The sequence below is a fragment of the Botryllus schlosseri genome, chromosome 16 (genome assembly GCF_051294905.1).
Source record: "Botryllus schlosseri isolate E-star chromosome 16, Bs_hap1, whole genome shotgun sequence".
In the NCBI taxonomy this organism is placed as follows: Eukaryota; Metazoa; Chordata; class Ascidiacea; order Stolidobranchia; family Styelidae; genus Botryllus; species Botryllus schlosseri.
Window position 1 is genome coordinate 4,821,535 of NC_137251.1, and position 27,772 is coordinate 4,849,306.

At 40.2% G+C, this 27,772-nt stretch overlaps 1 protein-coding gene across 3 annotated transcripts; it reads left to right on the plus strand.

Moving 5' to 3' along the window:
- The first annotated feature begins 355 nt into the window (after positions 1–355).
- Positions 356–26,683, plus strand: LOC145458368 (protein phosphatase 3 catalytic subunit alpha-like). 3 transcript variants are annotated; one of them, XM_080336726.1, is made up of 15 exons: positions 356–1,027; positions 4,515–4,633; positions 6,454–6,535; positions 6,605–6,729; positions 6,832–6,943; positions 9,468–9,613; positions 10,913–11,052; positions 12,339–12,416; positions 13,151–13,245; positions 14,780–14,905; positions 14,975–15,052; positions 19,113–19,217; positions 21,209–21,293; positions 23,070–23,167; positions 25,530–26,683. In XM_080336726.1, exons 1-15 carry the CDS (start codon positions 970–972, stop codon positions 25,679–25,681), a joined length of 1,599 nt encoding a protein of 532 aa, XP_080192852.1. In that variant the 5' UTR covers positions 356–969; the 3' UTR covers positions 25,682–26,683. The 3 variants fall into 3 exon arrangements, with proteins under 3 accessions (XP_080192852.1, XP_080192853.1, XP_080192854.1); XM_080336727.1 differs by lacking the exons at positions 19,113–19,217; positions 21,209–21,293 and adding an exon at positions 21,438–21,540; XM_080336728.1 differs by lacking the exon at positions 19,113–19,217 and having other exon boundaries at positions 358–1,027.
- The last annotated feature ends 1,089 nt before the right edge of the window (positions 26,684–27,772 follow it).

Sequence of the window (27,772 nt, forward strand, 5' to 3'; positions counted from 1 at the left end):
CTTTCCAATTCTCTACTAGTTGCTGACGATTACCCCTGACGAGTGTCAGCCGAAAATATTCGGGTTCATTTCAATATGAATATACTATTTAATTGTATATTGAAGTCCTGTACCTCCAAGAAGCTCTTCAAAAAAAAAAAAAAAGGTCAAATTTTCGGATCAATGTCTAATTTGACACTCTTTTGGAACGAAATTTCCGTGGGTTGACTAAAAAAAAAAAAAGGTCAGCCGATTTGACGCGTCATCGCCCCCTTCGCCATTTTCGCCCCCCTGTCGCCCCCTTCGTCATTTTCGCCCCCCTAGTCCGCCAAATCGCCCCCTGGGGGGCGATATCGCCCACATTGGGAACCACTGTTCTAGACGATGAACTCTGATCGGTTATAGATTGATATTGGTCAGTTTTTGCTTCACTTTGCCTTATTCGTGGCACATTCTCCTGTAACTACCACACACGGCTCATTTTTGGCCGTCTGGAGTAGAGTGTAATAATGGCCTTAATTGCAGAGTTCTTGATTCCGTGCCTCTTGGAAAACTGCCACCACGTCCTTTTTATGCATTCACTGTATACAACCAATTCATGTTTTTTTAATGACTGACGACCGTTGAATTTCCAATGCTCTAATGTACAATAAGAGAATTAGCATTGTCACTCTAAAAATTACAATTTGAGAAATAGAATCTTGAAAGTTGATCAGAGTTTCTGTTTTTGAATGTGATATGATGTATTTTTAACCTATCCAAGTATTCATTTTGTTCTTTGACATTGCAATCAACTTTATGGTGTCATATTAGTAAATCATCAATTATTTTAGAGATTAGCTTATTTTCTGTTGCAGCACATGTAATACAGTTGAGACCGCATAAACGAACGAAAAAAACTGGCTGCCAGGATATATTTTTGACTGGGCAGAGATTTGATTCAATTCTGCCGCCTGGATAATTATCATCATACCTTTCTCTGGCTTTGCAATGAATTCAGACCAAAATGAAGCTTCCGCACCATCAACGACAGAACGGTGTATGTCAGGTAGGTGTCTAGTGTGCACAATTCATATCAACAAATGTGTATCAAGTATTTCATTCACTGTTAATGTGTGTTTCTATGTAAAACTTGTCAAAGCATTGTTTGCCATTTGGGATGGGTAATATCTCGTGCTTGCAGGATTATATTGCGAGTTGTGTACTCAATTAACTAAAGCTTTATCCAAGCTACATTTCAAACCAACCAGATCAAGAAGAAAGATTTCCTATTTTTGACATTATAATCTCTGTCAGCGATTTCAAATTTTACTGAGGAAGGCTCTCGACTGAAACGGTGAATTTGGCTAATGAATTGCTGCACAGAGGACCACTTTCGTTACAAAAAGAAAATCAGCTACTAAACTCAATTCATATAAATTAATGCGATGCATAAATCAGTTTTTGGTAATCATGATTGTACTCCTGTGCTCCCAGCTCTGTTAGTTATAGAGCTTTACTTCGAGTAGTATGCAGTACTGATCGGTTTTTTAATTGTCCGATTCCTTCAATCAAATCATAGATGGAATCAACTCAAAATACAAGTGGTTTCATATCAAAGAGTGTTGAATCAAAATTCTTTTACAAACATTTTATATTCAATGTAGGCTGTCAAGTAACCAACTACTACACACAAACAATGGTTTTGAAGTTCAAACTACACACAACGTTGTAGTTGTACGTTTGTTTGGCATGCTTGTGTTTATCGATATCATTCGTTCTGCAGCCCCATACGGCAGCTTGTATACCGACTGAAGAGTGTAGATATATTGCACAGCTGTCTGAAATTTGATTTTGATGATACTCGAGTGCAGACTGAATTGAATACTATGTGGCAGCTAGCCTATTTTTGCCTGCATATTTGAATGGTGAAAGCCTAGTGTCATAAGGCTAAGTAGATTTGACTTTAATATGTCCTACTCCGGTATTCCTATCCTTTGAGGCATTTTTATATTTGTAAACGTGTTATAGTACTGTATGTGAAGTCTGTATTCAGAGTATATTGCTAAATGATTGTAACAAAGATTGTTAAGCTCCTTAACTCTAATATGTTTTAAATTACTGACTTTAACACAACAATATGCCGGACAATATGGCACAGTACTACAGTCATCTCGTATATCTGTTACTGTTAACCGTTGGTTTAGCAATGCCATGCTGATGCACTGTGTTCATTAGGTATGGTGTAAAATTGACCATATTATAGGCCTACCAGAAATTCAAATATTGCCCAATGATGTCAGTCACTTGACTACACCAATCTCAAGCGACCGAAGCTAAAATTTGTTGTGCTTATTCCCCTTATTTTGAGAACAAAAATCAACAATTCAAATATCTCATTTTAACCTTTTCACATATAATAAGAGGCAGCAATATTGTACCCGGTATTTTGATGGAAAATTTCAGCTGCGGCTATGTAAATGACATACCTAAGCAAGTTCATCCATTTTTCAAATGCTGAATGTTAAGCTACTCGTGGCCCCTCGTCACCCTGTTCAATACCCAATTTTCACTGGCGTAATAAATGAATGAATCGATCTATTTGCTCAATTGAAAAAAACTGTTTTATTGTGCTTCTATAATACAGGGTCATGTGGTAGTGGTATTTTCCACCACTCTCTCCATATTTTCCACCACTCTCTCACCATATTTTCATTTCATACTTATTTATTACCAGTATTTGTGTAAGTTTCAACTTCAAGATGAGTCCATCAAAGTAAATTTCTGTGTATTCACCACCAAAATTGTGAAATTATTGTCTTTATTGAACTGATTATATTCAAATGTAGTTCTGGTTATGTATTTTTATCATATAGGGATAATTCAACAGTGCATAATATTGTGCGCCTGTTGAAGATGTGGGATAGGTACTGTGCAGAAGTATGTTTTAATCCTGTCAAATACTACTAAATCATTGGGGATTTGAGAGATGGTGCTGCTAATGACTTCGAAACTACAGTCTTGTCTTTCCTTTATGATCTCGCTATTGATTACGTTGAGTTGCTAGCACAATTACTCCTGCCATATGTTACGGTGGGGTTTGCCTATTTTCAGTTGTATGTGTTTTTGAAATAATTTAGCTATCCTTGAAATTACTTCTACATGTGCGATGTCCATGTGTGACTTGTGTCTTATGTTGTTGCCCGTATCATTGCGTGCAGTAAATTTTAGCTTTACAAACTCAGGGTTGAGATGCAAATATCAGAATTGCTTGCAAAAGTAGCCTATCTACATTTTTCTTCTTTTGAAATTGGTGGGGTCAAGTTATTACTTTTGTTCGTGTCATACCTTATCAATTGATATTCAGTGGTATGCATCTCAATTTCGTTGGTAAGAGCTGAAGCTGTTTGAGATTATATCATTTTGAGATATCATTGATTCGCCATGCATGTATATAATTTGTTAATGCCGCATTGCCGCCAGTAAATCAATCAATCTTAGGTACGTGAGGTTTAATTCACAATTTTTAATCTTGGGGTCATCAAGAATAGGGTTCTTATAATTAAACCTGATTGGGGATTTGCGATTGATTGTTTCCACTTCTAAAGCTGGTACTTTTTAGTTCTGCAAAACTTATCAAACTTGCAAATTATTTGATGGATTTGTGTTGTTTTGAGACCCGAGGCAACAATAGAGATCAGAAATTATCCTCGAAGGTTTCTGTCGTCTGAAGTGGTTCTTGTTGCGGCGATTTCCCGAGATTTCTCTCATTAATGACACGCCATGATTTGATGCCATGATTAAATTGAACAAATCGTGGAAGCCAGGGTGTAATTTCACATATTATATGTCAGTTACCAGGACAATCAAAAAATTATGAAATTTAATGCTGCTACATGTGGTGCAATCCCAGGATGTTTGTTGTGTTTGAACTGTTACTGCTGCATGGCTAAATCCAGTTCGACATATATCTTGCAAGACATATTTATCAGTGGACTAGCGAAAAAATGGAATAAGTGTCCAAGAGTCCAGCGGTACTTAAATTTTGAATTGTTCTCCACAATTTGTAGTTACGCTGATTTAGTCAGTCCACATTACTATGCAAAGACTAGGAGCCTTATGTTCTAGTTTCATAAGTTCCTTTTTCTAGGTTTCTTCATCGTACTATGGGTCCATTGTTTGCAATCCATGATATTTTTTGTTAAACAGCTCATATTATTATGCAAGTTTTATGTTGGCACTTTTACTATTCAAGACGTTCTCACGGGTAGTAGACCTTCTTGTTGACAAACTACTCAGCATACAGAGTTCATATTGTACTTTTTAAGCTTATACTCACAAATCCATAAGCAGTGAATAGCCTCTATGAGAGTCTTGACTTTTCATGGTGTTTGATCCCTAATCCCATCTTCCGTCTTTCTTTCGTGTCATTCCCACACAAGTGCATTATTAATAGCATTCATTTCATGTTTGTTTTTCTGTGGGGTCACTTGGAACGTCCAATCCATCTCAGCTGGCCCCTTTCTGTGGATTTTATTCCTATAAATTTGTTGCAGATGTCCCTTTTCCGCCGAGTCACAAGTTGACCGTGGAAGAAGTGTTCGAGTCGAATGGGAACCTAAAAGTTGAAGTGCTAAAGCAGCACTTTATAAAAGAAGGCAGACTAGGCGAAGAGGTACGTAATTTTCCTGTTTTGTAAATATATGTACTTATATTCCTTATTCGGTTCATGGATTAGATAAAACAACACTGGTATGAAACTTATTATCTGGCAACTTCCAGTGTTGGGGATCAAATCGCAAGTATTCTGAGTATAGTTCATCGGGGCCTACAATAACGTAAGTTATCGTAGGCCCTGAGTCCATGCTAAATACTAGCGGAATATAATTCAATCTAGACCACGTTTATTGACTTGAATGCTGCACGAAAGCACTCGCTTTAGTTCTCAGTATATACAAAGCTTATCATTCAGCAACCTTTCAACTGGCTCTTGAATATTCCTGTGTTTGGAGTTGTATAATGTATGCGGCACTGTCTCCAATACCCATGCAGCATTTGGCCTGGATTTTAATTCAAAGACCAACTCCCAAAACAGTGTGCATGGTGCATCGTTATTCGAAAACAATACTGGTAGCTCATTATTTAAGGTAGGTGTGACATAATGATGTTCAACTGTGCGGAGCTTAAGCTTGAGCTAGTTCCACGTAAACGACGGGCCTACTTAATTCAATAAATTTATGCAGGCTCTTGTAATGTCATGCCAGTCGAAGTCATTATGGCACCAGTTAAGAGGCATGCAGAAAATGTTTTGTCTGCGATGTTGTTTCTGCATATAGAAAGCCTAAATGCAGTAATGCAGTAAATTTAGTAAATGAAAGATTGGTATTGATGATATGGTCATTTATGGTGCAATCGCGAGAGTTTCAGAGAATGCTTTGTGAAGTAGAACTTGACATTGATCTGAAAATTTATCTCCTAGTCCCGAGTACTTCCACATTTCTGATATGTCCAGTCCGAGTCAAGACATTGTAGGGCAGTGACTCGACTCAAGTGCAGTCACTCAAAACGTGATTCAATTCATCCAAACATGGACTGATTTGACTAAACTGCTTGTAATACTGTTCTGGTGATGTCCTCAGTGTTACTGGCATTATGGCAAATTTTGATTATAACTAGTCGATGGAGATGGCCTGCAATGCAGCACTTTGACTTGTGTAATTGGTTAATTACAGTTATTGTTACCGTTCGGTGTCTATCCACTGACTTGAATGATTTTCTGTGCAGTTGTGTTCAGAAAAGTAAGTTTTGTTCTAGCTTTACGGCATCAAATTGGGCAGGAAATGACGGGTTACTCATCTGTAGGCATGTGTTTTATATTTGTATGCTAACTTTTCACTCCGGCCTGACATTGTGCTGTGTGCAGATTTTACAATGCACTATGATTATGAAAATGCACAGTATCCACATGATCTAAGCCTACCTGGATATCTTTATCTCTGCGATATTGTTGTCGTTATTCAGAGGTATATATAGTTGCTTTGCTGTATCGTTACGCAAAATTAGTAATGATCTTTTCAATTCCCCTTGATTTTACCATTGACACCATCACAGGTTTCAATTTTATTGAAGAAAAAAACTTCATTTCACGGTTCCTTTTTCCATCTAATCGAGGTGGTCGAATTTGATGTAATTTGTGACACGTTTTTTGCAATAGATGTACTTTCACATCAACCTGGTATTGAAATATTTTCCGGTTAATTCCGTTCTACAGTTTTTTTTCATTTCTTTCTTAGAAAACGACTTTCGATACTATTCTATACTTACTGATATGAATTCTAAGCTTTTTACCTTCATTCTAAAATGAGTGAACACTTGGTGTTTTTTTAGTCTTAGGCTCTTCCATCACTTAATCAATAAGTATATCTTTCACAGCTGCTCTAATCAAGCTAGGTTTCATTCAAAACGAGATGAATTCTAATCATTTAATGTTTTCAGGCTGCCTTGAAGATTATAAATATGGGTGCTGATCTACTCCGTGCCGAAAAAACGATGCTCGATATACAGGCACCAGTCACTGGTGGGTACACAGGTTGCCCTTGAAACTATGGCAGTCCGTTAACTCTATTTTTTTTTATAATTGTGACAGTTTGTGGTGATATTCATGGACAATTTTACGACCTCATGAAATTATTTGAAGTTGGTGGCAATCCAGCGACAACAAATTACCTCTTCCTAGGAGATTACGTGGACAGAGGTTATTTCAGTATAGAAGTAAGCTTGTTAAATGCGCCAGATTTTAATGGCTTTGGGATATCAGCTTCCCGGTATTATACATTACTGTTTGATCCTAAATGTCGGCTGCGTTCTTTTTAGTGCGTTCTCTACCTTTGGGCGCTTAAAATTTTGTATCCCAATACACTGCACTTGCTGAGAGGGAATCATGAATGCCGTCACCTGACAGAATATTTCACTTTCAAACAAGAATGTAAGTACATGCAAGTGATGTTGATACTAAAGCCATTGGTGTTGTGATCGAATGCTATGTTGCTGCGTTGGTGTGAATTACTGCCGTTCCTGTAGATGAATGGTGTTACCTCACTCCATTGAACCGAGTTAGTCAGGAAATGCGTCCGCACGTAAAGACCGTGCTCCAAAATGTCATTTAGCGAGCAACCGGAAAATACAGGGATAATTGTTTGTCACATTGTTGCAACTTGGAAGCTACCACATTAAACTGCTTTGAACTTGGTGGTTTTTGTTCTTATTTTACGGTACCATATTGGCTGTGTTACTGTTATATCATGATAAATTATGCACGCTTTGTCTTATGGACCTAGAACAAGAAGTACAGGTGAAAGGCTTGGCAACTATTCTAAAATTATAAAATTGCGATACTTCTCGTCTATTTCTTCTGCTGTCTACGACGAATATTATGTGTTGTCGATTATGTGACTGCACGATTACAGTTTGTGGGACATGTCCACTTGAAAACCACGGAATGTCGCAAGAACCTACTTCATGTCAGCATCACGCGATTTGCTCTCTGCTGTAATAATACTTACATGATATCTGATGAATGGTAATGCTGTTCACAACCACTGTGTATGGAACTAATTTGAGTTTGATATTGATAGTGAAAATGTGAGCCAGAACGAGAAAAGTAGGCAAAAAAACAGCTTTTTACACTCAGTGAAATTGATTTTACTTAGTTTTCTTCAAAAGAATCATCAAATTAAAGAGGCTGGGAGAATTGAAATCTAGGTGTAATGTCCCAGACATTCATTTCTGGCATGATTGACAAAGACGCTTTTGGCAGATTCATTACCAGTCGTTGAGAACTTACATAACGCAGCAAGCATCAGCAAGGCAATGATCGATCAAATGTCATTGGGTACCTATTTCGTATTGTCCGAAGCCATCGTTGCTATAAGAGTCGAAAGCAAACTTAATTGTTGGATTGTACTCAAAGTACCTTTGCATCACAGTTCCCCTAGTGATCAAGGCTCAAACCTGTCAATTGACATTTATTTGTGGATGTGCTATTCCAGTCTCTATGGGTACTAAAGAAGGTCGGATACTGTATTGCAAACGGGCTCGGAACTTGATTGGGTATATTTAGTGCAAGAAGTGTGATGGTACCGTTTTGGAGAATGTGTCCCTGAATTATTCATCACTGCATTCTTGTATTACCTTCGTAAATAACATGTTGTCTTACCCTTTTGTTCCTTGGATTATACCTCTCTATTATGTGGCTTTGTTTGCTGAATACAGTGAATGTGGCTAGTACTTATCATGTCACAAATATTTGCTTTGTGGGAAGAAATCCTCAACTGAAGTATTTCAAGATCAAAACGCTCTACCAGCAATCATTGTTTACGGAACATGGTGCAAAAAGCCTTTTGTAGGGGGCACGTCAAACTTTTTTGGTCAACATATAGATACGAATAATACCAAAAAGGGTGCCGTATTGGGTTTGGTAATGATTGGACTTGGAATGATGTGTCATCAAGCTATCCCATAGTACAGTACACCCTGTCCCTGCATACCCTTGTGTAAGATTTAAAGTATCAGTTACTCGTCTCATCCATTTGTAAATTCAGTAACAGGTGTTTCTAATTAGGCTATTCAACAGGAAGTAATTTATTCCAACATACAACTTAACTATTCATCCGATTATTATTTTGCATCAGATCTCTGGCTGTGAAAAATTTGACTTCAAGATGTAAAATTGTAAATGCTTCGAGTTAAAGTAGGGATAAATTAATGTGTTGGGTAACTACACAAACACATGTATACATTAAGATGTTGATCAAGATGGAAGCCTTCTGCCTTATCTGCCCAGATGTGGATTTAGATCAACAGAACTGGCAAAAAATGTTGACAAAGCAATTGATAGATTGCATTACACTCAAACGACAATGTAATCATATTCAGTATTATATCACAGTAAATTTGTATTTATTTTGGGTATAATTGACTACAATCTGACTATGTCTGGCTTGGTCAACAATTACTAAATTTTGCATCATATATGCACCATACGATAGGTTATCCACACAGCAATTTCTAATGCCGGTAATAATAATGATATAGAGGCAGCCATAGCCGTTATTATACACTGCACTGTTTAGTAAGTTGATGAAACCTAAAGTGCGGCAACTTCAGTCCATCATTTTGTTCATTGATGGGTATGGCCTCTTTGACAGCTGCTTTTTTGTTTGATTCCTGAAACAATTGGAGTTACGGGAAATATCAACCTGTGTCTGCTCCCTGTGCCGTCTATTGTTTATTGCGCTCTGTGTGGAGTAGGCATACACTTTCACCTCTTGATTGTATCATGACCTCGAATTGAAATTCCTTGTGTATCATGTCTTACATGTATCATGGTAACATTATGTTGCTGATGATCCACTTATTTCTTATTCCCAACTTTAAACTTACCGCGTTTCGTATTGATCAATGTAATTGATTTAATTGCCAGCAGATCGATTTCATCTTGTTGATTTCAGGCAAAATAAAATACAGCGAAAGGGTGTATGATGCATGCATGGACGCTTTCGATTGCCTACCTCTCGCGGCGTTGATGAACCAACAGTTCCTGTGCGTTCATGGCGGCCTGTCTCCTGAAATCAACACGTTAGACGATATTAAACGGGTAAGATGGCTAAACATTAATTTATTACTTAACCACGCTATCGAGCAAACTGTGTCTCTTGTGTAACTACTAGTCTACAATCCTACATGTTTTGTGTTTACAATGCGCTAACTTTTACTCTCGAATCTACCTTGCTGTGTTTGCGTTATAAGCTGCTCCCGATATTCACATCGATCAAGGTTTTATCGTGCATTTCGGCACTAATTGGGTATTCTGTAGAAAAATTGTACATGTAGTTTCTGAGGAAACAATAATTTATCATCACAATGTGGTAGGGTGCCTAGAAATAGTACTGTTACTAGATATTATGTACTGTATGTGGTGGTAGTGTGGGCTACTAGTTTTTGTCCATCGCATTGGTATTGAATATGAAAATACAATACCATAATTCATTACAACAGACTGCGTTGCCATTCCTTGTATTAGAGCATTGTTTAAAATCGCGGTATCATAGCCATCTGTTCATCAACGTAGATCTTACTGTATTAACAATGAATTGTCTTTCACCAAACACTGGAATATCTTGGTGGTCGTGGCTGAATTGACTATTGACTGGTATTGATTCTGATTGCAGGATAAATGTCAAGTGTCTCGCTGCTAGTCACAATCACAAATATAGGGATATTATGGATGGGCGTATTCCCAATGATGAAATATGCGATGCAGGGTTTGGGATGAACTCGTAATCTTGGTGATATTCAAGTTGCAGCTACAAATAGGATATTGTGTGGTTTGAGCTTCGCTAACCATCACTCGTAAACTATGCGTCAGTGCTGCCATAATGATAACACTTGCGATTGCTGATATATATAAGTTTTGTAGTATAATATGTGACTGTTTGTTCAGTATGAGAATTCTCGCTCAAATCGTTTGTAGGCAAGTGTGATAAGGTTTCTTTTCAACTCGTGAGATTACTGTAAAATAATGACTTGAAAATTCTATATTAATAGATTATCTGCCATCAATTCTGCCTTGAATGATTGATTGACTTATATGCAAAGTGAACACAGAATGTGCAATACCGGTCATGGCACAGTTGCACGGATTTGAACCAGCTGTGTGCATAGTTAAATTCGTTCTCTGTTGTAGTTTGTGACTTCTGATCTGCATTACCAGTGCTGGCCGTGCATAGCCGTGGCGAATTATGGTAATATGGTATAGCAGTTCGGCCAACTAACCAGCAGGAAATTTAGAAAAAAGTACATTGCTCCAATACGGTATTTCACCCTTAACAGAATACTGAAAATTGTGCGCTCGATTCTGCATTGTCGTTCTTACACGAATCTTGTTGCGTTTCAGCTGGACCGCTTCAAGGAACCGCCCGCGTTCGGGCCGATGTGTGATCTACTCTGGTCAGACCCCCTCGAGGACTTCGGAAACGAAAGGTCAAATGATCATTACTGCCATAACACAGTCAGGGGGTGCTCGTACTTCTACAGGTAATTTGTATAGCACCTGGTGGTTACAATTGGTATTATCGAAAATAGGTATAATAATCGATGCATACTTGATTAATAGTAAGCGAGTCTTAATTTCTTGTTCCTACTATTCAGACTTACGCTTGAAAAGGCACATCTATGTCGTATTAATCTCTCCTTTATATTTGATCAATACAAGGTTTACGTGTTTTGTAGTCTTAACATGATATTGCTCCTCCGTGAAATTCAAGTAATTGGTGAAATTTCCTCGGTCGGCTGGCTTTGCAATATGTTTTAAGAAATACGGTGTTTAGGGGTTAACCCGGCATCATCGGAGTAATGAATAGATCGTGTGCCATGAATCGATGGACTGTAATAATGGAAGGTAATAGCGTATGGCTTTGCCTTGTTAGTTTAGTGAAATTTCCTTGGTTGGCTGGCTTTGCCATATGTTGTGGTGAGATGGGTTATTTGTGGGGTTAATCTGAGCTCATTGGAACGGAGAATAAGGACTGGATGATGTGCTTTAAGGCGATGTACTATAATAATTGAAGCCAGGACTGTATGGTTTGGCTTGTTTGAATTAGGGCAAATTCTAGTGGATATACTAATATACCGTGCTCCATTACCGCACTCATCTTGGAGTGCGGTGTAGAAAACTAATCTGTTTACGTAAAATCCCAAATCTGTTTGTATGAAATCGCATGTTTTAAATGTGACCATGTTCTGTCTTGTCAATCTGTGCCCTATATAATCTCAGTTTGGAAAAATGTTATACACACCTGGTGGCCTCTCGTGATATTCGATTGTAGTAACGATCCACATTGAAATTAGGTATAAAAATCGATGAATTTGGTCTTTTTCACCTCAAAATCTCATAACTTGCATGTGATGTTTGCTCCTATTTTCCGATCCCTTCAAAGTCAATACTGATACTGCCTTTTTGGGAGGTAGCAAACCATGACCTATTTTAAACTGTTTTCTTTTTGCGTTAATGACCGACCGGTTGACTGCAGTCACCAATTCCCCAATTCAAAACGGGGCCGGAAATTGCAAAACTTTGTTTCTGGTCCTTGTACTGATCAAGGGTCCCACAGTTTAACAGCTTATTGTTTCATGATTATGATAGTTACTGTAGCACCGGCACCCACACGAGTGCTATTAATGGTTTGAGAATCCAGATTAGTTGGAGGCTTTCAACCACACGTGAGATGCATTTTCGGTCGCTCTTGACTCCTGAACATGACAATGTAATTTCTGGCCCCGCCATGCATTGGAGCTAAGTTTTGGAACATTGTGATTTTCAGTTTCCCAGCGGTGTGCGACTTCCTACAAAACAACGGGCTACTGTCACTCATCAGAGCACACGAGGCGCAAGACGCCGGGTGAGTGTTGACAATTTGGTATTTGCGATCAACAATTTATTCAAACATGACAGCCATCCAACAGGCGTTATCTTTCAAATGTGTTTATTCGCCCAAAGTGTCAATTACTACACGGTGCTGAGACAACTGGTTTTGTATGTGGAATCTCAAGTGTGATGTAGATGTGTAAAGTGTGTGAGATTTTAATGAGGTACCACATCACAACCTCTCATTGACATTATAATGAGTCTGAGACGATTGATATTTGTTGTGATGACCGTGTATCGGAGATACCCTGTATTCTAAATTCGCCGAGGCGTTATGATATTTTTATCTGGGAAATGAATCGTCAATTACAGGCATATTTATTGTTTCATATCTGATATCAATCTCATATTACTTAATACCGTATATATACATCTTAAATGTCGGTGATGAGATTGGATTATTGGTCAATTTTTTCAGGCATATCCCCAGTTGAGAGTTGTGCCTACCCAGCAATGCTAGGGTGATTACCGCTTCCTTGTAAATGAAAAATGTGAAAGCACTTGATTTCAAGCAAATGTAACCGCGGTGCCTGGAGAAATGGCGCCTGCCTGCATCTATACGAACTGGAGTGCAAACACTAATAACGTCTCCTCAATAGTCTTGGTGAATCTAACTTTGTTCCAGATGGCGATTACCATCCGCAGAGTACAGTTTAGTCCGAAGCACGCTGCTTTGGCAGTGTATTGTTACAGAATCATTGTTTCCAGGTATCGGATGTATAAAAGATGTCAGGCGACGGGATTTCCTTCTCTAATAACAATTTTTTCCGCACCAAATTACTTGGATGTTTATAATAATAAAGGTGAGTAAGTGAAGTTTTATGAACTTGTGTATGCAGAGCTGTCTAAGACTACAACAGGTATGCACTGGCCTCGTGCGATTTTGAAGCTAGGATGTAGGATTTTACTCAATAAAATACACGAATCTCACAGTGGGTCAAAGTTGGCTGGCTGTGTGCTGATCACACTTGAGGGTCCTGATTGTATCTCCTTTGATAAAATTGGAATCCTGTTTCGACCATGGTTCTGTTAACATTCCCGAATTTGAAACAAAATGATCTTTTTGCATTTACACATCAATGGACCGTATCTGTTCGGTAATCACCTGGTTAGGCTTTGTTTACACAATGTAGTGGCTATTAAATATGCTGCACACGGGGTGTGTTGCTTTGCAGAGAGCCATAACGGTTTCGTAGATTCGGAAATTTCAAAGCGAGCAAAGCAAGATGAGGAGTTCAAAATCCTCTCCAGATCTGGACCTGGTGCAGTATCAAACACATTTGCCTCCTGCCCAATAGAATCTGTAGTTGTCGTCTAGTGCTCTGCCTTTTCTGGAAAGAACAAGCCGCAGGGCTGTTTAACCAACTGCGTTGCTGGCCGACTGTCATCACCACATGTTTGACGCCATGGCGAAAATCATGATGTGATTGTAATTTCGTTGACACGGCGCCTTGTGACTAGGGCCAGGTGTGGCCAAATCTTAAAGTTCAAATAGTTGACTTTGATTCCGCCCACAAATAATACATTGCCTGTTACTAGGGCTGGGCAAAATCGAGTGCCTGAGTAATATCACTCATTATGACGTCACAACAGCATGTACTATGTCAAAGTTCAATGCCTGTTATCCGTCACATTAAAGATACTTTGGTATTTTTTCGACCACATTGATTTCATCGCACTTGTTGACAATGTTGTGAGATGATAAAGACTTCGGAAATGTGTTATTTCCAGTAACGTTCGTAGCTTTGTACTATGTCTCGTATGCTTGGACACGGCCAATCAAGGTTTCAAGGCTTCCTCAGTGGAAGATAGCATCAAAACTATAATTCTCATTAGTAAATAAACTTTCAGTTGCGAGCAGCGTATAGTTTCAGTACTCGAAAAAATTGTCTTTTACTACTCGACTTGAATCATTAAAATTAATACTCGATTCAGATTTGAATACTAAAATCATTGTGCCCAGCCCTACCTTTTACTCTACACCGCATCAAAGCTAATTTGTTTTTTTTCGTCCATAACTATTTCATAGCGCTTTTATGACTAGTTGTCTATGCAACGCTCAATCAATGTTGCTTTCGCCAATTAAATTGTGTTGTGTAACACGTTTTCTACGCCGGGAAGATTTCATTCCAAGGTTTCCACTTTGAGAGGAAAATATCGAAACTAATTCTCGTTGACAAATTGAATCGTAGTGACGAGGGGCGTGTATAATTTCAGTATTAAAAAATCTCTCGCGTTACAATTAACGCTCTATTAGAAGTCGAGGTCTCGTTTTTGTGCGCAGCGCTCGGGGTGACCAGATCCTTCCGTCTCGCTCATGTCAAGTTACGTTTTCAGCTGCTGTCCTGAAATACGAAAACAACGTCATGAACATCCGGCAGTTCAACTGCTCCCCGCATCCGTACTGGCTGCCCAACTTCATGGACGTGTTCACCTGGTCGCTGCCGTTTGTCGGAGAGAAAGGTGCCGCGTTTTGTTTTATCGCTCACTGCCGCTAGTCTTTACAAATACAGTATTTGTGCAACATTGCAGTAACCGAAATGCTGGTGAACGTGCTGAACATCTGCTCGGACGACGAACTGCTGGCGGAGAAAGACGACACGTTCGAAGGTAGGGTGTCTTGCTTGACTTTGTTTTTGACGTGCCCGCAGGCATAGACGTTCGGCGATGAAGCTCTTTTTATTTTAGGGGCACTCAATTAGGTTATCCCTACGTGTGTTACTTGACAGTTTTTTGTTTTTCACGCAAAACTAGGCCTAGAATACCTTCTTTTTAGCTGCTTGGAAATCACTATTTATGCTTTTACTTCAACAGAAATTTGTGATATTTCTTCTATTTCTACTTTGGTCTAGCGCAGTGGTTCTCAAAATGGGGGGCGTGACAGCGTTTGAGGGGGGGAGGAGGCGCAAAGCCGTCTGTGAAAAATGATGTTTCTTGAACTCGAAAGGAGTTTAATTTGTGCTGAAACTTACAAGTTTTCACGATGACAATAATCCTGATTATATCTTTCGATTTTCCAATGTCATATTCATTGCGTCGTACCATCCACGTTTTGACTGATATCGAGCCTTGCACTGATCGGAAGATGTCCCTGCATGAAGTGTAACCGGTGAATGTGTGTGGTTGTGGCATTGATTTTAGATTTAGGTCATAGTCAGGTACGTTTAGCTAAGCTCAAGGAGGGTGATTAGGCACCAAAATCGCTAAAATGTCAATGTGCCAATGTCAATGTGCAGATGATTATGTTTAACAAAATATTCACCTAGAAATTTTCACCCCCAGCTCATAATTATTGCGCTTTGTTTAGTCCGAATTCCATATTTGAGAAGTGTCTCAACCGCCATATAACACTTTCCATTCCAGCAAACAGTGCGTTGGGATTCCAAACATACTGGTTGGTCTTTTTAGTATTTTTTGATATGACGATAAGGAAGCGCTAAATTTTTCACTATCACCGAGGGGGGCGTGTCGCAAAAAGTTTGGATACCACCGGTCTAGTGAGAATGAACTAAAGGTAGGCTCAAGGCCGCAGCTCAATCAAAAGCAGTAAATATCCTAACGACTCTGTCTGCTTGAGTGCCAACGATGATTACCTGACCATCTCTGTCGAAACATAATAGGCAATAGATGCAATATGCTCCAGGCTATCAATCAAACGCTGTCAATATTATCTTTATAAATCTCACGGTCAGAGGTGGTCAGTTATGGAGTAGCCTACTCAAGTAGGTTTTGAATACTTCCACTACATACTTGCGTGGTTATGATCAGGGTTGTAACCAAGTCACAAGGTTCCGAGTCACAAGTCGATCTCACTTTCATAGTTTTGACTCGAGTCATATCAAGTCATTTTCAATTCACCATCGAGTCAAGTCAAAGTCAGTGAGTAGAAGGTCGAGTCCGAGTCCGAGTCCAAGTCATTGTGTTCACTGTTCAGTTCTGAGTTCAATCCGGTTCAATAGACTCGAGTCGAGTCATGGCTTGAGTCATTACAACCCTGGTTATGATGTTAGACTACTACTTCTACTTCATAGCTTTCAGTTTTTCGCGCAAGACTAGGCGTATAACTTTGAGATCGCTACTTCTACTTGTACTGGAGTAGAAATTGACCATATTACTTCTACTTCTATGCGACTACCAAGTATGACTACTTTAACTGTGTTGTCTCCTATCTCTGACAAAGCGGTTCGCGATCCATATTTGCTTACGTTGCGTCACACCGGAAAATGCGTATTCCGTCTTTTTGCGTGCTTATCGACATTTTTTACGGTTGACAAAGTGCGGAGATTACTCGCCGGTTTCAGGAAACCGTGCCCTGTGATACGCACACGCGGAACCTCCCATTTAAATAATTAATGACTGGTCCGACTCTGTGATATGTAACTAATTTAGCAAACGTCTGGCGACGTTTTCTAAAGTAGCCTACTGTGTTTTGTTTACTGTCGCGAAATCGCGTCTCACCGACAAGGTGTGACAGCTAGGCGTCATGGTTCTGTACTTTAGTGGTCCATTGTGATGCATTCGCGGATTTGACTACTCGTTGATATGGCTTTTGTATTCTGTGTGTAGGCTCTGTGGTTGTATACTGTAAGCTAATGGCATTCTACGAGCGGGTTGTTTTTGTTATTTCTCAAGGGGACTACCGGCACTTGATGATGCAAAAAGCTTGGTCTCTTTTTTGATTCAGCTATCCGATATGTTTCATCAACACTAACATAGAGGCTGACGGTACTATGGACGGTTTGCGTGGTGATTTGCTCAATTATTTTTATGAGATCACATTCAGAACTTTTACCTAGTCGAAAACTAGCCAACCGTATACTTTCTAGTGTCCTGGCAATTAAGAATTCAATGCTGCGGAATCCACCATCATTATCAATTCCGAGCGTAATAAATCTATTCATTGTATGAACCTTTGACGTCTGCCAACCAACAAAATTCATAGTAACAGCAAATATCAATATTGAAACTTGTTAGAGGTACACATCAATATAATTGGAATCCAGACTGATAGATTTACGTTATGTTAACACGTTGGTAGGATTTTGCAACGGCAAGGCTTAGTAAGCCGCGTTTTGCTTTAACAGTTGATTTCATCATATCTCGTCCAGTGCTCTTCAACCGATGTGCACCTAAATATGCATGGGGTGCACCAGTACGGGAGTTATGCAAGGTTGCATCACAAACTCTTAACACAAAACCAGTTGTTCTTAAACTGGAGTCTGTGGACTAGGGATCCGTGTAAAGCCAAATCCATCTTAAGGTGAGGCCCAAAAAAGTTGTTAAAGAGCACTGCTAGTACTAGAGAAGCAGAAACTTGAGTCGCAGAGATTCACAGATTTGTCGGGACGTACTCATGTGTGATCGCCCACATTTGTGTTTGAATAAAATGTGGTGTTGTCAAAAACATTCTATGATCTGTGATCGGTAGAACGGGTGTCAAACACAATTCTGAAGTGACCAATTATCAAAATAACTTATGTTCGTAGTGTTGTTAGCACATAATAAGATGTTCGCCTAGTCGCCTATACAAATGTGGCCCCAGACAACTGTGCATTTGCGGTGCCTATATCTTTTGCCTTTCAACGTATACCGGTGTGTCTCCATCTGTATGATTAAGATGCAATGACATCAAATCCTCCTCACGAGCGTGCTGGCACGCCGATACCTGCCCAGGGTAAGTGTTGCAAAATGCATCTTGGCAGGTTTCAAGGTCCCAGTCTGCACCTACGCTCGATAGCATCATTTTGACTCTGACCGTGTGCTGGTAAATCAATTTGACCGCAGAAGAGAAATTTGTAACAGCAAGGTTTTCTAACAGCACTGACTACTCTTAACTTGACCGTGATGGTGACATGAATGTTTTACGGATTGATTTTGTTTCTACAAAACGAGCTTGCATATTGCTATGACCGAGTCCGCACGATGCCAGTTTATGATACGAATAATGTGATAATGTAATCTATTACGATTATGAATATGTCCGTCAACGTAATGTGATGGTTGCAGAATGACAATTTTGAAATAGCGACTGATTTGTTCGAATCACAACAAAAATGTGACTGTTTGGTATTTTATATTGGGTCTATCGCACGTGTAAGGTTAGTGTTTCAATTTTTTTACCTAGAATGTTGGCTTTTGGTGAATGTGGGTCCAAAATCGCATTTCCTGATATCCCATGGACTTGTAGTAAATTTTTATATGAAACATTTTGCTATATGCAAAATTTGAGACTAAATGAAAGTAGTATCAACACATTGGCATATTTTTCTTGAATAAATTATGTTTTGCAAAAGAAGAAATTGAACACTATCGCTCAGAATTGTAGCGCTCTACCGGTTTGTTAGTAATTCAATCCGTCTTGTTTAGTGTTTTTACTGTAATCTTAAGGCTACTTGAGATTACCATTCTCCCATGTCTGCATGGTGCATAATGTAATGTATGTTGCATGTGTTCAACACACACTTGCTTATTACTTAGGTAGCTATTTAAGCAAAATTTAAACAATATTGCATGCAAAACCAAGGTCTAGGTCTTTTTACATAGAACTCGGAGATTTTGCGTCCTAGCAAGCAATAAATGCAGCTGTATCATATAATGTTCTATGAGTGTGATTGCCGGAATAGCAGCGCTATTTTTCCCGCTTTGTAGGCTTGTGACTTCATACTTTCAGAATATATGGAAAAGCAATTGAACTTCAATTTGAAGGTTTTAAGAAGTGAAATTGAAAAAGCATCGCAGATGCGCAGAACGGGCCACCTCGATGGCCCAACCAGACGTGGGTGTAAATGGGTGCTATAGAACTAGAAAACAACTTGTAGCTGTGGTGATTCTGTGGTAACCTGGAAATCGAAACTAGACAAATAATGTAATAACCTTTTCGCGTGAATTGTAATTACATAATCATGGTAACGGTCCCAAGTTGCTAATCGGCTAGATCTGATGATTGCAGTTTCATTAGTGTGTGTGTGTAGTTTAACTATCGTTGCGCATTATTTATTGCCAAGCATGCTCCAAATGAATATGAAAAACTATAGTATAATTGCATAAATATTGATATCGTACATAGTTTTCCTTGAATTGCAATTCGATAACTCCTATGCTTTTACTGAAAATTGGAGCACTGCGTATTATTGCCAAGATGACATGCGCACACATGCGCATTTATATATGCATTGTTGTCTCAATCGACATTAGTAATCTGAATCTTATATGATCGGTTTAGAAATTAATCTATAACAAGGATGCTGGCACTTTGCTAAACAGAATGGCGAGTGATTCATGTCTGCCAAGGTCAAGTGGTCATTTGAGTTCGTGTATAATGATTTTGAATCTGCTCTGCCACAAGAATAGAAGCATCTGTTGTTTGTTGTGGAGTTGGAATTATCGAACCAACTCCCGCTACTTTTACCCCTAGAAAACTAAGTGATCTATAAACTGTCATATCTTGTAATTATGTATGACTACCATGTCTGACAAACTGACCGTGAATCTGTTGTGGTTAAAACCTGTTCGATCTGCTTTATGTTATCTTTGTGTTTATTATTGTGTGGAGATTTAATGTAGCAAAGGGAATGACAGCAAAATGATGAATGACGAAAATGATTGGGCTTGAAGGTACTTGGTGTGTAGCCTGTTAATTAATCCAGTTTGAAAACTTGGACTAATATACTGTGTCAAATCTGGTGATATTGCAGTTGTGGAATGTTCCTAGACGGTCAGAATATAATGCCAGTTGGTTTTGGGACGATCGCTTTCATATCTTTGCGTATGCGTGTGTGTGTTTCCTGAAGAGTATGGATTGTTACAGTAGATAATTATCCGCAGACCGCAAACGATTTTTTCTCATATTTTCTCAAAATTATTTTGACCTTTATAAGAAGTCAATTTATAACACAAGCCATGGCCAGATCCTAAGTCGGTAACCCGTGTTTTGATTTTGACATGATTGTTAAGTGTCCTATCTGCTGTAGTGTGATGTTAATTTGCATACAGCTCTCCTGGCCTGTAGCTGTATAGTGAAATATATTGCTGTCTAATGCTCTGTAATGGCTAGACATCTCAAGTTCAAACAAGTCATTGCGCTGGTGAGCAGGTGGATTATGAGAACATAATTGTGCCTGTCTTTACGCCATTCCGCTTCCAGTGTTGAGCTGTTTATACGTTGCTGCCTTTCTGAATCTTGCGCGTTGATAAATGAAAATGTCGAAGTTATTGTATTTGACATATTTGACTCGTCTACATAAAACAGTGGTCTTCCTTGTCCGGATAAGAAGTTTTTGTGCTCTGCTTGTAGCCTGTCCAGTGTTCATTTGCAGCTTGCGCACAGTAGGCCTTACCGTAGAGACTGGACTTTCGGTTTTTTGAAGTTTGTGTAACTAGGCTATAGTAAACTTGCGAGGTTCAATTTTGCATCTTCCAGTTTCCATATGTAGAATTTATGAAATTTGCTGTAGCATAAACTTGGATTACTTCAACTGAACTTATCAGCTAATTATGCTCTGTGTGGACCTAATTTTTGTAGTTTGTCAGTGGCTAATTTTCTGCCGGTACTGAAATTGTAGGACTTTTGTGTTATGGATCGATCTATTCCTGTGACTCTTTGCATCGCATAACCAAATCTCTGGTAATGTAGTCCAGATTTTGCGCTGACATTAGTTGATCACGGTTTGAGATCAAATTTGGCCGGGTAGCGGTTTTTGTCGAAACTTGACTAACGTAGGGCAAACCGAACAAATGTCTCCTCAATGCAACGATACTTTTTTAAAGGTGGCACACCTGCCGCTAGAAAGGAGGTGATTCGGAACAAAATCCGTGCCATAGGAAAAATGGCGCGGGTGTTCTCTGTACTCAGGTAAGGCGCATGAGGTGCTGCATCGCGGGCAGCTGCACTCTTAGCATGGGCATGTCTCGCATCTATTCTTAATTTCATATCGTATTGTCGTTTGTATCGTTATTGTCTGACCGACATCTCTACTCTTCTTTTTTTATTGCGAAGCGAAGTCTCAGGCAGACAGCTTGCATAGCAGGGCCAAAAGGAACGCGTTGCGTTCGAAGATTCGAGCCGTAGGCAGGATGGCGGCGTATTTTCAGACTTTGAGGTAACCTAGCAGATGCAGGTAGTGACGAGACAGCTCAGAAGCAGGCTGTATTTTCTTCTGTCTTCCAAAGCTTTATTTTATATTTTATTTATGGTCAGAATGCATAATTATCTTACAGACAGTGTTACAAGCCTTTTGTTTTAGCTTGGAATCTTCAGTTACAAAAGTGAACAGCCAGCTTTGATTCACACAGGGCACCAAATTAAGTTGCATGTCAACTGTCACCTGGTTTTATCACTCGCATAGTTGAAACTGACACATGCGTGATTCTCTTTTCGCACAGCGTACCGCCTTTGCTAATTCGATATTGCCAAAATATTTCACGGCAGCGCGTGGATTATCTCCGTTCTAATGTGGGGAGGTGTGTTATTTTAATGGCACCGAAAATCTCGCCATCCCCGTGGTTTTAAACTACCCGGGCTTAGTTGCAGAATGACGAATGTGAATTATTCAGGACTTCCTATTCTCGTGGGAGTGGTCAGGATTTTAGTTCGAGTGCGGTAGTATTGGCGGATATTCTCTCCTTATTTTCGAGTAACGAATAAATTAGCTCTCTCTTTCGTATGCAAATATCGCAGTCTGATTAACCTTCCGACCATATTGTTTGGGAATGTGTCAAATATCTCATTTGGTGACGTAATTCACTATTCTTTCCTGAGTATATCTCCTATTTAAATTGAGTTTTCTGTGTATGCTGTTACGCTGTTTTGCTGGCTGAAGCGCTCTGTCTCACTCGTGCAAGTCAGTAATAGATTTTTGTAATTTCTGTACAGTCTTGGAGACTTTAACCACTTTCCTTCGCGAATTTGCGTAATGGATCGCATTCGCTGTGTAGAACTAGTTTGTTATATCATTGCATGTTTCAAACCAGTCTTGGTGAGTCTTTTGTTTGTAATTATTCAGCACTGGCGCCGTGAGGTTGTCAAATTATCATGAAATAACCCCAAATGGATGAAGTCTCTACTCGGAATCTCAAGTAGGCTACGGTCTATGATGAACATTAATGGTTTTATAAGTATCCAAGCGTTGAACCAGAAAGTGGTACAGGATACCTATTCTTCGAATAGCAGATAACAACCTTCAAAATAACTGATGTAGTGTGTCTCTGGGGTGGTGTTGCTTTGCCCAGAAGATATGATGATCATACATTACCGATAAATGATTTGTCAAACTACTTTTTGCCTACTACTTAGAGGTAGAAAGCTACTAATCTGACTTTGAAACTAAATAGAAGCAATGGTGGACTGAAAGCAAAGCCACTCTGGTACACTGCGTAGGTAGAGGAGATCCACTATGTAGAATTTACTTGACTACTCACGATTCCCGGTGCATAGCATCCTTTGAAAATACAAGACATCTGCTGTTTTGTGGCAGCGTTGTAAAGTCTTGTCTTCGCAGCCGAGCATTCACTCTAGGTTTACCAGCATGATGGCTGCTACCAATTTATTTCGTGGCCGTGGCCTCGCCTCGCTTTATTGGGCTGATTCAAACTAGCATACTAACCCGATGTTTACTATCTGCAATTACAGACAGGAAAGCGAAACGGTACTTCAACTGAAAGGCCTGACGCCGACTGGAATGCTGCCGACCGGAGTGCTATCAGGGGGAGCGACATCTTTGCATGACGGTTTGTACTTGTTTGGTGAATGCGTCAGGCGACGATATGGTCTAAGTAGCCGTTGCCGTTTCTTTAGCAGAAGTAATGCCACAAAATATCACGTTTTGGCCAGGGCTTTGGAGCCGGAGCCCCGGAGCCGTGCATTTTCACGCGAAGTGTGAAGAAAAATTTCGCTACTATTTTAGTTTATTGTAATGTACGACGATTTACTGAAAATGTGACTGGACCCTGGGTCTGCCAATGCGTCGGAACTGATATTTTAGTCATCAACATCCCAAGTGTCGCAGCCAGAATTGTAATTTTTGGTTGGCATTGCAAGTTCACAATCTGAGCAATTCATTTTCCATAATATAATAGGACAATACCTCGCGGGCCACGCAAAACCCTCTCGCGGGCTACATTTGCGGGCCACCCCTGATATAGAACGGACCATTCGATAATTTCAGAGCCGGAGCAGTGGTTATAATGCGGCTCCGGAGCTGGAGCCGGAGCTAATGTATGATAAAAGAGAGCTCCGGAGCTGGAGCAGTTTAAATTTACGGCTGCTCCAAAGCCCTGGTTTTGGCTGTGCGTGAGATGTTTAGCCCATATTGGGCCATAAGTGCTAGGGTGGCATCTGGGCTGGGAAACGATGCATCCTTCATATGTTCTTGAGAGTAACCGCGGGTAATGATCCTTTAGTGATAAAAAACGGCCGAACTGTGGGTATTATATTAACCTCTTTTTAGCGCGAACCCCTAAATTTATTGGGTGGTTACCTGTTACCTAGTCCGAGAACGATTTCGAACTGCACGACCAGGGTTGCCGTTGACGTGGATCAAAAATTCTGAGTAGCCCAAGCGTGAAATTTCGGAAGCTGGTAAATAAAATTCTGCCATCACTTCAGCCAGGTTACGCTAATCACTAGGGATGGTGTGAACCTCTGAAAGGTTCAGGTTCGTGTGAGCGCGAACCTTTTTGAAAGGTTCTGTGTGAACACGAACGTGAACCTCGTGACGTCACGTGATGTCATATTGCTAATTCCAACCCTTTCTTTCAATGAAGTGATGCCTAATATACCCTATATTAATGTACACGATACCTAGCGAAGATTCGGCCCACATAATGCCACAATGCTGAAGTACATATCGGCGTTTTAAACGTCGCTAAATGTATCAACCGCGGTAATCAAAGGATATAATAATTGCATAAAATCAGTACATTCCGTCGCTTTGCCAACAATTTCGACGAGGACTTACCAAGGAATATAAGCTTACGCCTTAACGGTCTTAGCCAGACCGGACAATGTGTTCGGAGTCTGAGTATTGCTACATTGATATTGAGCAGAGTGTACAACGGGTTTCTATACTCGCTACCGATACCACAAACAACAAGTTATGCAGCAGTAGCACGCACCGTAATCGCACGGATTTGGTTTCAATGATACAGTAAAGATATGAAGTCAAGATTGACCCAGTACGACCGTTCGATTTTTTACATCAGAAGACGATATCAATGTCATTGATTGGTTGACTAAGCATCATTCGCTGACTATGCGTATATCGATTGCGGGTCAGGCTCACAGCAGAGAGTCACTAAATATTCACAAACGGAAAGCTGGATATTCCGAGAAAATTTTTGCAACAAAGCAAGTAAAACTTTTAAGGTTGTCGAGGTGCATGGTGCATGCTCGTTTAGTGTAGATTTTTTATGCTGCCAGCACCATGCATGGAGTGGCCCGCAGTTGAAATGCAATAAATTTGAGCCAAAGATCTTATAATGGAGTGAAAATTACAATTTACCAAAAGGTTCACAGTGCAGAACCTACCAAGGTTCTGTTGTGAACGCGAACCTCTAAATTTCCGAGGTTCACACACAGAACGCGAACGTGAACCTCACGTTCACACCATCCCTACTAATCACGACCGCGTATTGCCATGGTCTATGATAAGCGCTGACAGTAAGACAGAATAAGGACACTCGTCCAAATTGGTGACATATCTTACAAAGCAGCGGTTGGCAACCTATGGTCCGCGATGCGTTTGTGATCTGTCTGAAAAAAGCCTGTAGATTTTTGTATTTGTTGTTTTGTTCAAGGTTCAGACAAAACTTGAAAAAAAGGTTATTTCTCTTATCTAAACATGTGTGTTACTGCCTTACCTGACACTCTTTAGCGACTTTATAGTGTATGAGGTCTGAGGTGTTATAAATTTCCAATATCACACATTCGTATAAAAATTGTATCAAAAATGGTTACCGACCTTTGTTGTTTATGAAGGACAACTTACTGTTTTGTAGTTTGTATCTTTGACTTTTCATGTACCCTTAAAACCAGTCACGGGCCCCGCTTTAAGAACCCTTAGTCTACGGCAACATTGTGTTGTAATTCCAGCTATCGGCGTTGCCAACAACGGAAAAATCACCACCTTTAAAGAAGCGAAGGACATGGACAGGGTGAACGAGAGGATGCCTCCGAGACGCGGGCAAAACGCGGCCGCCTCCGACGCCGCGACTTCCAGCAATCCCGCCGAAGGCAAACCGTGAGCGCAACGGCGAATGCGACGGTCTCGGAAAAAATGACTCATTGGAATGAAAAAATTTTGTCACAGCAGTTCCATCCTTTATTCATTTGACAATGCGGGCGTCGAACCTACGCGTTTGACGCCTCTGTAGCTAGTTTTGTCCGGTATCGATTTGAACTGATCCCGGAAGCGCCGTTCGAGACATCTTTGCTGCCTTGAAGAGATTTGCGAGCTAGCGCCGGCGCAGGAACCGCGCTGTGTTTGCTTTTGCACCTCCTTGAGCCATTCGAGGATGACGACGTGTGGTTGCAGGTGCGATCTTTTCGAATTCATTCAGTTCCAGCTGGATGCAGAATTTGCCACAAAGAAATTACCGCATCCCTTGAAATATGCGGTGTGTGTTAACGTTTTATGATTTTGCACTTGAACTGGTGACTTACTTTGGTCGGGAACTAGCCGAATGACGGACTGCTTTCGACACACTGCTTGAGACCTCTGTAAACAGTGCGCGTAGCTTTACTGCCTTGGAAATGATGCGGTGTCGACTTGATTTCGCGAATATACTCAAGAGAGGGGTTATTTTTTTGCCGCTTTTGTGAAGGTGATGTCTGTAAAAGGCACGCTGACATTACAAGACGTTAAAGATGTTTATTACCTTGACCTGCCAATCGCCCTGATGTTAAACGTGTACTGTACGGTTACATGACACGGTCCAAGAAATGACTAGGTGGCGGCATCGCGTCCTTTGCGTTTATCTCGTCATATGCAGTAGTTGTTGAGTGAGAAACCGCCTGACCGACAAAAGTTACACCTGCAAAAAAAACACGTATATGCGATGGAGTACTGTTAATTTATAATCAGCTGTTCAATGTTATTTTGTGGACTCCGTATTATCATTAGGCCGTTTGTAAGGTATTTTGTTTATGGAGTTGAGGGCATTTGCCATGTGGTCATCTGTCTGCACGTGTAGTTTTAACTTCGTAATTTGCTGAAACGGAAGAAAATACAAGTGAAGTTTATTTGGGTTTCTTGTGAACAAGTTGAGAGGGGTCTCCGACTAGTTTTGCTGATAAGGAAGCATAGGATGATTACTTGTAGTGTTACCATATTTTGGAATCGGTAAGGGAGGGCACTTTTATCAAATCTTGAAAGTTGGCTTACCGTAATTGAAAACAGATGGTTGTGTCATATTTACTGGAAATCTTGTGTCGACTAAAAATATAAGGTCATCACTTTGGCTCGACTCCCGATTTGCCCACTTTCTACGTTACTTCTGTGGTGTTGACTAAAATACATGGGGGTGTCATTTTTCAGATTTTACTCCCGCGTAACCCGTCGTCAGTCTTTTGGCTGAAATTTGATGTCTTTTATGACATTTTACGCTAAAAAGGAGGACGTATAGTAACCCTAATTACTTGGGTCAACAAGTTGGGGTAATTCACGCTTTTTCTGACAGCGTTTATTCGTTGGCCGCGTATGCGTGCGTTGTTGGACAAGTGTAACTCGACAGAGTTATTGCAAGTAAGAGCTAGCCCGCATACCTGATCGATTTGCAGCGGAAATGATTGATGACCTGACCTGTTATACAGGCTGCATGGTCGGTCTTCCGAAGCGCTACAGTGAATCTAACGCTTCTAGGCAGTCGTTGAATTGCTCGCGTGATTTACCGCGTGCTATTCCGTGTGTGTACGGACCTCGTGAATCAGGATTCGTGCTTCCCCAAGTAGCTTTTTAATATCCTTGTCATTTTGTTCTATTTGGTCCCGCGGAGCATCCTATGTACTTGAGGTGTGAAGGTACAGAAACCCTAGGTACCACCAAAGTTGGTGATCCAGGACCGGCATTTTTTAGTCGACAACTAGCAGTCTATCAACCCATCTACAAGACAGAATGGCAGGGGGGATAGCGTAGGGGTGACGATATGCGCCCCGGCCCGATTCCCGTCGGAGGTTCATCTGGGCTCCTCTTCCCCCGCCGTCGCCGTTCTGACGGCGACAAAAAAAGCCCAGACAATGACCCGACGAAAGAAAGCACTCACAAGGAATGGAAAGGGCCGCGGCTTCTAAAAGATCAACGTCGAAAAGAACTGTTTCATCGGACACTGAAGGCCGAG

What these genes read in the sequence shown, in the direction of transcription:
- LOC145458368 (XM_080336726.1), top strand. Translation starts at nt 970, where the DNA reads ATGAATTCAGACCAAAATGAAGCTTCCGCACCATCAACGACAGAACGG. An exon ending in GAGGTTATTTCAGTATAGAA is followed by an intron (nt 6,730 to 6,831) that starts GTAAGCTTGTTA and finishes CGTTCTTTTTAG; the next exon opens with TGCGTTCTCTACCTTTGGGC. An exon ending in GGGTGCTCGTACTTCTACAG is followed by an intron (nt 11,053 to 12,338) that starts GTAATTTGTATA and finishes TGTGATTTTCAG; the next exon opens with TTTCCCAGCGGTGTGCGACT.